This window comes from Crocodylus porosus, unplaced genomic scaffold, assembly GCF_001723895.1.
Source record: "Crocodylus porosus isolate Cpor-Errol unplaced genomic scaffold, CroPor_comp1, whole genome shotgun sequence".
Lineage (NCBI taxonomy): Eukaryota > Metazoa > Chordata > Crocodylia > Crocodylidae > Crocodylus > Crocodylus porosus.
The window spans coordinates 184,673,182-184,683,274 of record NW_017728886.1 but is presented as its reverse complement, the minus strand read 5'-3'; the positions used below and the strand labels follow the sequence as shown (position 1 = coordinate 184,683,274).

General features: G+C 42.0%; 1 protein-coding gene across 2 annotated transcripts in view; it reads right to left on the bottom strand.

Annotated features, from left to right (window-relative positions):
• The window catches only part of MYOM1 (myomesin 1), a 103,199-nt gene extending 93,508 nt beyond the window's left edge, over positions 1–9,691 (bottom strand). For both annotated transcript variants that reach the window (XM_019546593.1, XM_019546602.1), the window contains exons 1-2: positions 9,549–9,691; positions 2,984–3,507 (exon numbers count right to left, since the gene is read on the bottom strand). In XM_019546593.1, the coding sequence (XP_019402138.1) occupies positions 2,984–3,453 (470 nt within the window). In that variant the 5' untranslated portion in view covers positions 3,454–3,507; positions 9,549–9,691. The remainder of the gene's footprint in view (positions 1–2,983; positions 3,508–9,548) is intronic.
• Positions 9,692–10,093: the final 402 nt, after the last annotated feature.

Genomic DNA, 10,093 nt, shown 5'->3' with positions numbered 1-10,093 from the left:
ACAGGGGTCCTCCCAGTGCACTCCCCATCAGACCCAGAAGTGGACCAGAAGTACTTCCAGTCCACTTCTGGGTTCACTGCTGAGCACGTGGGGGGGGGGGGGTTCCCCCTCACACTCCTGTGGATGCTCCATCTGCCTCAGCATTCATGAGCCACACCCGGTACCTCGAGGTATGTAGAAAAATATTTAAAGCTATGTCTATGGCTAAATCACTGATTCTCCAAATCAGCTTCAAATCTTCAGATTCGGATTTGACCAAGTCGAATCGGAGACAATGATCCGAATCAATTAATCAAATCACTGTCCGTGATTCAGGCCGAATCTGAATCCAAATTGATTATGGCCCTTTTCATACACCCCTATTTTCTATGATTTCTAACACAATATGCAACAACCTAAACTGCAACAGGTAAAGCAGGGGAACCATGGCAGCCAATGTCCTACTTCTATAAAAGACTGAATTAATATACACTCAGGAGATCCCAGGTAGAGGGCCCATTTAATGTTGCAATTAATATGATTCAACCATTTTCAAGAATGATGCTAGCAAATGGTATAATCTTGTCAATATTCATCCCCCCCCCCCGGAGAGTTTTCTATACTCCAGCTCCATTAGGCATGCTTTCAGCACCAATGAGGCTCCTGTATAATAGACCATCAGAGGACCAGTCACATGTGGTGCAGCCCACCCATCCTTCTGCTCCTTATCGCTAACAAATGCCTTACAAACACAGTGCATGAAACAGGCAGCAGAACTGTTCTATTCACGGGAATCTTTGGATGCTCCTGTAAGACTGCTTTATGAATGCTTGTGTAAAGCAACTGCAGGAAGGGACAAGGATCTGGTCTGACGAGTAAAATTTAATGGAGTTAATTTGGATAAAAGAATTGACTTGAACATAAGATCTAAATTCAAATCATATTTTACTAGACATAGGCTTCACCCACAAAATTTACATCTAGATTTGAATTAAACACAAGTTACACATCAATGAAATATACAAGATTGGCATTATTTGAAAATTCCTGTCATAGACTGATATCTGGGCTCAGACTTCAACTCTCCACAAAAGTTTTGCATTTGGTTCAAAACCATCGGTACTTTATGAAGGTCAAGCGTATTTGAAAAACCCATGTCAGGTGTATTTTAATACACCCCTCTTTTTCTGGGCTCTAATGCAGAAGGGGCAAAATGCCCTGAAGTTATTTCTGACCCACCTGAAAGCAGGAAGTACTTTAAATTTGCCAAGAAAAATATTTTTGCAAGATTTGCTTCTCAAATTATTTGGATTGTTTGGGGAGGATGAACTAACACTGGGAATATTTTAAAAGTCAGATAAGAAGGCCACATACTGAACACTTCTTTCTAGGGATGTAAATACCAATTTAAACAAATATCCACTTCACCTGTTGTAATTACAATGGTTAAACAATTAAACATCATGAGAAGGAGCCGAGCTGGTTTCTTTGTGGACAGCAGAGTAGAGGGGAGGGGAAGTGGGGACTAGTACCTAATACCCAGGCTCCACAGACCTCACTGCAGCCACTTGCTGCCTCTCTGCTGCCTGCCTTGAACAGCCCAGCCTCTGTTGCAGAGAGAAGGGGTTGCCACAAGCCCAGGATGCTTGTGGCAGGTGATGTTAGGGCTGCAAAGGGCTGCACTGAGGTCTGTGGAGCCTAGCTATAGGTAATAGTCCTGCCTGCCCCTCCCTTCCTCTCTCCCATACTCCTCACTTCTGCTTGCCCTGCCACCTTCTGGTTCCTGCTGGGGCACCATGTGGCTTCCCTTCCCCAACCGACTACTCCCTGTTCCACACTAAATGATAACCAGTAAGCTATAATGGGTTTTCACTAGGCTTACCAGTTAAATGATTAATTGTTCAACTGTTTACATGATCCCTGCTTCCTTTAGGAAACCAAAAATATGGTGGCCTAAGGGACACAAATTAACCATAAATGTGGGTACAATACTAAGTTCATCACTCACAGCCAGATTTTCATGCATGTTAAGTCTGCATTGTGCCAAAAGAGATTTAAATATGGTGGAGCTTATCTTCTGGCTGTACTGGGATTTTCTACATCAACCTCTTCTAATCTCTAGCAGAAGAGAAAAGACATTATGGATGGGATATACTTAACTAATTGCTGGTCCCTTGTTGCTAGAATTGGCAGAAGAGCTATTGGCAACTGGTGTAAAACAGATTGAAAGCCGGTCTACAATGCATGACATAAAATAAAAAAAATTAAAAACCCCGTTCTCTTAAATGGAAACAGTAGGAACTAGAAATGCAATATGGTTATGTTACTGTAAGAAAACTGTTAAAATGCATTAGCTCAAATTTATTAACTCTAGTGTAACTTCGTTTACTTCGTTGTAGAAGTCAGTCTGGTATAATTCATTCAATATCCGAAAAGTTGCCCAAAGACAAATTTGGTCCAGCAAACCATCTTCTCAAGTTCATTGGTTATTAGAGGTTGGGAAGAAAACGTTGTTGAACATTGAATTAATGTTGAATGTTCCCTACCCTGCCAAAAAAGACATCCTCATGATGTGGGAAACTAAGGTTCAATGCCTGATTCAAGAGACTATGCCTGATTCAGACTAGGAGCTTGAACTTCAGTCTTTCATACCCCAGTTGACTGATTCACCCCACAACAACCAACAGACAAGACAGAAAGAACACCTAGCTTGTGGCAACTGAGGTTCATGTTCTTGGGCTGAAACATACAGAGGAGGGACTTGAATCTTAAACTCATCCGTGCCAAGTAAATACCCTAAACACTGGGATATTGTCTATTCTGGGGCATGTGGCCTCTCCAGTTTGACTAGAAACTGCACCCTCTTCCATATAGAAAAATATATTAACACCACAGAACCTGCTTTTGTCCCAGTCACTGGGAGTTTCACCACTAATTTTAATGGGAACATGCTGAACAAGCATTTTCTCATTATTGTTCCAAAGCTATGTTTTTCTCATCTTACCCAAGACTGTAGGCTTCAGATCCAAGGCTGTAGGCAGCCGATCTCTTACTGAGGGCTTCAGATCCAAGGCTGTAAGCAGCTGATCTCTTGCTGAGGGCTTCAGATCCAAGGCTGTAGGCAGCTGAAGTCTTGGTGAGGGCTTCAGATCCAAGGCTGTAGGCAGCTGACCTCTTACTCTGAGCTGCAGATTCAAGGCTGTAGGCAGCTGACCTCTTACTCTGAGCTGCAGATTCATGATCATAGGCTAGAGATCCATAACTGTAGGCTTCAGATCCATGGCTGTAGTCTGCCACAGCGGCATGGCTGTAGTCTGCCACAGAACGGTGATGATATGCTGCAGACCCATGAGCATAGGCTGCAGATTTACGCTTCTCCTCCTTTTGGTACTGGCTTAAAGCAGATTGCAGCTCTTTGTGACGATATGAGCGGTCATAATGTTGGTGGTGTTTTTGGTAGAAAGGTAAAGCCATGATGGGTGCCTAAATCAGATTTCACTACACTCTTCTGACTGAGGTGTGCCCAGTCTGAAAGAAAGAAAAGATTAAACATACGATGATTCAAACCAAGCCAACCTCTCATTAATATTAACACATTATCTAAAACTTTTCCTTCATATCCAGTACAACACACTTTGAATGGTCTTCTTATGGTGTCCCCCACATTTCAGGAAACTCACACATTAATTGACATGCTCAGAAATATTTGTATTATTGTATTTGTTCATTAATTTGCAATGTATAATTGTCTCCCAATTGATGTTATAAATTATTGAGGTCTTACATGATCATGTTCCTCAGAAATTATTTCAATATGTCTTTTAAATGAAAAATATTTGAGAGGACAAAGAAACTGAAATGTTTAAATGAAGTAAAAAAAAAATTAGTTAGGTATTTATTTACTTCAGGTTCCAAGATTTACCCACAGGAAAAAAATCCATTCAAATCAGCTTCAGTTTATGGGATGTTCAACTTTTCCAACAACAAATTGAAAGCAATAAAACTAGTAATTAAGTAGAACGCTAAATTTTGGCTATAAAAAAAAGTGGGCCCTTATTAACCAGATTCTTTTCTATGCACTGTTAGAGATTCAAAGACTATGTGTCCAAATTAAAAAAAAAACTTGTCAAATCTTATTCAGCAATACAAACTACATTTGCTGTTAAAATACAACCTCCTACTTTCCAAGTTTCATCCATTTTTATTCCCCATGCCAGTCTAGAGCTTCACACTCAAGCTCTCCATGAAATCTCCTCTAGATGTTGCCCCACTTAGCAGGTGTTTCTTAGAGCCTTCAGCAGATAATCACATTCCTAGAGTCTTCAGCTGACCTGTGGAGTTTGAACAAGTGGGAAGCAGTTCTTACAATATGCTATTGGTTCATCAAGTTGGCACAGACAGTTGAAGATCCAACCTTTACTTGAATAATGATTAAGTCTCCCCATGTGGTATGAAACCCAATCAAAACCAGCTACAGCCAAAGCTTAGCAGGCTGCCTGTTTGGTATGGTTGTTTGTTGGGCTACAGCCCTAGATTTAACAACAGCCCAAGCTCCTGCACTCTTCTTATACTATGGCCTTCACACCTGAAGCCGCTCAGTTCCAGCCTTTTTTCCCAGTTCCGGTCTTCTTGGCCTCTGGCTTGATTCCTGCCTTGGGCTCTCTAAATCCTGACTCTAGTTTTTGAATTCTCCCTGACGCGGATACTGGTTTTACCTGATCTACCTCGGCTGCTAGTGCCTTTTGTTTTTTTTAAATGAAAACCAAGATTTTGTTTTACAGAAGAAACCTTGACTCTTGTTAGGGCTACCTGTGGTTAGCTGTAAGTATGCAAGGTGCAATAATCCCCTGGAATGGGACTAAGCATCTCAGCAATGAGAAAGTTCATAGAGTTGCATAATGAAGGAATATTAATTGTGGGAGGAGAATAGCTTTTCTAGTCTCTTTTCTTATGGTGTCCCATACTTGTCCCTCATCTGGCACAAGAGCTGAACCTTGAACATTATGAAAAGAAAAAGGGATGGCTTCTTTTAATAGTCTGAAAGACAGAGAATTTATTCCCTTCTTTTTATTTCTGTTATAAAACTCACTATTTTATATTCTAACTATAAAAGATACTTAAAAAACTGGAATGGAAGAAAGAAATTCTGCTCTCAGTGAAGCCTATGGGGAGTTTTAACACTGTACTTAATGGCACCAAGAGATCATCCCTTGATATTTTTTAGCAGTGTTTGGATCCAGTATAAATCATCCAGTTTCTGACTTGTTCTGTTCAAGGAATACGATAAACACTCACAAGGACTAAATCAAACCAAAAGGGGAAAAAATGGAAAAAAGAAGTAAACTCTGAATGTTTCCATGCTTACCGCCACAAATCAAAGTTTCAGAACTACATGTTACTGATAACAAAAATGACCATTTAAGTTGCAAAATATTGACTTCATTCGGGTATTAATTCAGAAATTTTTCATTGTTAATTTTTTGGTGAAACCTGGCCACAATGAAGTCACTAAGAATTTAGTACCTGGCTTTTGTGAAACCCAAATTTCACTTCTCATTTTTATTTTTACCTGCAAAAGGTAGCTAAGGGGAAGGCACCATCCCTTTTTCCTCCTTGGTGAAAAATGATACAAACATAACACTTAGCTTATCTTTAATGTTTCCTGTGTTCCCAATTTACTCTCTTTATTATGTGTAAGCCTAGTAAAGCCACTGAATTTTCCAAAATATTTAAAGATTTTTTCAAGTGCTTCATAAAAAGGCAATGACATAGTTGGTTACAGGAGGGAAGAAAGTTCTGATCTGAAGCTGAAACTACTTAAAAGACAGAAACATGGAAATGTAGGGCAGGAAGGGACCTCCACAGATAATCTAGTCTAGGGGTTCTCAGCCTTTGCATGGGAGAGGACTAGCCCAGCTCCCCAGCCCTGCCTGCACACTTCCAGGTGTGGCAGAGTCCCAGGGCCCCACTCATCTGAGCAGCAGGTTCGTGGAGTTTTGCCCGCTGACCTGCAGCACTGCTTGGAAGATGAAGGCTGCAGGGCCAGACAGGGCAGGATGCCCCCTGCCCTTGAGGCCTACCTCAGTCCCCATGCCAGGGCCAAGTGGACCCCCTAAAACCTGGTGTGGGGACTGAGGTGAGTTGGATGCCGCATACCGCAAGTTGAGGGCCATTGATCCAGTCCAACCTCTTGCCTGAGGCAGTGTCATCCCTGTCCAAACCTTATACAATTTCATTGTTAAGTAAACTGGTACAACCAAAAGACATAACACCCTAGGGGGACCACGGTGGCCAATATCCTTTTGCGGTCAGGCAGGGGGCGCCATGTGCATGTATATGCCCATGACCACCAGGCAGTCTGGACAGCAGCTCTTGCAGGTAAGTCTGGCATTGAATTGAGGCTCCCATAGAGAGGAAGGGAGTCGGGCATGGCAGGGCTGGGGCTGGGTTTGCTGCCCAGCCAGGTGGTGCATAGGGCTTGGGATCTAGGGCCACGATGTGCAGCTGCAGGGCCCTGGTGAGGAGTGGGATGGAGCCATCCAGAGGGTAGTGGGAGGATCTAGTTCCCCACCACTGCACACCCTCCTTGGGGCAGGGGGGAAGACATGCACCCCAGAACGGTGCACGGGGCAGGCTACCCGCTGCGGGCTTGGGCTCCCCTCCAGGCTGCCCTCGCTTAGGTCCTTCGAAGCCTGGTGGGTGCAGCAGGGCAGAGTGGGGATGGGCGGGGAAGCTCATTGCAGCCATTGCAAGCTCCGCACTGCCCTGGCAACCCTGTACTACTGCCCCTCACTGCTCCAGGGAAGGCAGGGGATGTGTTGCCAGGGCAGTGTGGAGCTCACAACAGCCACAGTGAGTTTCCCCACCTGGCCCCGCTCTGTCATGCCATGCCCACCGGGCTGCAGAGGCCCTGGGGAGAGTGCAGCAGGGTGGGGAGCCTGAGCCTGCAGCAGGCTGCCTGAACCCATGCTTGCCTCTGCCTGGCACACAGATCTGGGCGGCATATGCCCCCCATCTCCCCAGGAGTGCACACAGCAGTAGAGAGCCAGCCCAAATTTCTTCCTGGCCGCATGTGGCAAACAGCAAAGCCCAGAAGCATGAGATATACTCAAAGTAAAACAAAGCCATAGCTAGTCCTAGATTATTCTGGACCAGTGCTTTTCCATCTGCATCTGGAACACCATCAGTGGAACATATCTCACAATTTCCCTAGGCAATCTATTCCACTGCCCTACTGTTCTAACAGTGAAGTTTTTCCTGATCTAAACTTACTTTGCTGCAACTTCAAGCCAAGTCTCTGCAGCAAGAGGATAAAGGTGTTTTCCCTCTTCTTTATAACAGCCTTTTGGATATTTGAAGACTACTACCATGTCCCCTCTTACGTGCCTTTTCAGCAACTATTTCCTTCAACCTCTCCTCATGTGACTTGGCTTCCAAGCCCTTTATCATTTTTGCCACCTATCTCTGGACTTTAACTTCTTCATGTCCCTTTTAAAATGTGGAGTCTAAATCTGAACACAGTACTTTAAATAAGGCCAAGTAAAGAGGTGCTATTATCTCCTATGTCTTTCACCTAGCGCTTCTATTAATGAATCCCAAAACCATATTTCTGTAGCTCCATGACCCTGCAGATTCGTACTGAATCTGTGATCTACTAGACTAGAAATAAGCTATTTGCAGCAAATGAGGGGGCTTATTTAATGGTTTATAGTGAATCTGTCACACTATTTTGGTGCCAGAGGTTTTTGTTCTTCCCTACTTTTCTCATTGTCTTTCCTTCATCACATGCAAGCTAAGGATGATATGAATCCATCTCTGATGAGGAAGAGAAAATGCAAAAAAAAGGTCTTGCACTATACACTAAATGGAAAAAATGGGGAAAGGATCATTCTGATTTCCTACAGCAGAGAGTGTTACTGCTTCATCTTCTCCAGCTTTGTTTTCAGAACCAGCAAGGTTCATTGTGAATATTAACTGCTACATTATTGCCCCTGTTGCTCATGGTACCCCTTTAGTTTCCATATGTTAGTGTTTAGTTCTAGTAATCCAATCTCAAAAAAGATAAAGAAAAGATAAGCAATTAAAGCAGGACAAGTGAAATAATTAGAAGCTGGACTAGACTTCTAGAGGAGGATAGATTTAACAAAAAAGACTGAAAAACTATTTAGTTTTGTGAAAAGACTGAATAGGAGGAGATGTGATGGAGGGATATAAATTGTACCTTATACAAGTTAAATCAAACATTTCCATGTGCCACCTCCTTGCAAGAACAAGAGGTCATGCAATCAACTTAGAGTCATTATAGTTTAAAATGTACACAAGAAACCTTTCTTTTTCTTTGCATACATGATTAATTTGTACATCTCTCTTGTCAGAAGAAATAACTTTCGGAAAGAACTGAATGGAGTTATACATTTATCTAGATAAAAAATATGCAGTTACACAAATAAAGATACAAACTGACATGAGATTTCGACCTTCCTGCTAATTGCCTGATGTTAGGAAGACACTTTTTTTCATAGGAGTATTATTGCGTAATTGTCCATTATGAGGATTTACATCTTTCCCTGAAACATCTGCTGTTGGTTGCTGATAGGGATTAGTCAGACAGAAAACCTGTGCTGGTCCAGTCCAATATGTCCTATGCTCTTTGAAAATCTACAAAAAGATCCCTGATCCTCACAAAATTTTTGGCCCCATTTTTTGGGCCAAAAAAATTTTTGGCTCTCCCTGAAATCAGGAGGATTTAAGTAGGACAGTATGGAATCCTACACCTCAATTTAATAACATGCTTAGTCCCTTCTTAAACTCCATGCAGAGCTGAATCTGTTACTTGGCCATGCATGCGGATACTGGAATTCCTTCTAAAAAATTGTATAGGCTTTGTATGATTGCAGAGCCTGGTCTAGACATGGCCAAGAATCCATGTCAGAGTTATCCAAAAGTCCTAGTTTTGGGACCCTGTGCTAAGAGCTGTCAGAACGAATTCCTAGATAATAAATATAGACAGTTATTCTGTGCTTATCTGTACAGCAAATACTTATTGAAGAAAGATTTTTATTCATAGCATATCTCTTGAGCTAGTATTCAATATGATTAGTTTGTGCTTTTAAAAGTCTGCTGAGAATAACATTTTAAAAATACTGAAATAAAAATGTCGATAAAAAGAAAACTAACAGATTTTCTTCTGATCTCAGTCAATGTTGCTTCATCTGCTTCACAAATTTACAGTAAATCCCACATAATGAGAAAATTGTTAGAAGATTATTTACACATCCTTTCATTCCGGATGAACTTAGACAACAAACCCCTCTTGTAGCTCCAATAACTCATGCCTCATTTGAAAGTACTACAGCTATCTGTTAGGATAGCTGAGCTGATAATAACGGAGCCTCTGCTTTACTTTATTTTGTCTCTAACTGAATGTCCAGATTTCTCCAACGTACTGCCACAACTCCTTCAAACAACTGCCGAGCTCAGAAGATTAAAGGGAGCTGCCATCAGTTCGATGTTACAGATGAAGCCAGGTGACAACCTAGAAAGATTTCCTGTCTAAACAGAACACTTACCAGCAGCCAAATGAAAAATGACAAATCTAAATGTCCTGAAGTGAATGAATGATAGAGAGAAAAATCCCGTAAAGTTGAATCCAGCAAAGAGGTAGTCAGGACCAGGGCTAAGGACTGGACTCCAGGGTCTAGAACAAAAATAATGCCTGTAGTCAGTGGAATGTCAGAGCCACAGTCCAGGCCTTTTATGGCCAGGAAGGCTGATAAATATAGCAGCAACGAGGGGGAGAGACAGAGACAGATACAGATACAGCGAGCTGTCTCTATGCAAATATATGATGACAGCAGCTTCAAGCTAAGGAGTCTCCCTTTTAAGTAACCTCAATAAATTCATCCCAAAATCAATGTATCTGTCCAGGTTTTTATTGCTGAACAGAATCAGAATGAGAAAAAAAAGCACATGGGCCCTACTGTGATCCCAAAGTACAACAGAGAAACTTTCATATGGGTAGAAGTATAGGTAGCATATTCTGAATGCCATATGGAATTCTTGGATTTCTTCTTACATCAGGTTATACTACATGAAGTTCTTGATGTAACAGGTG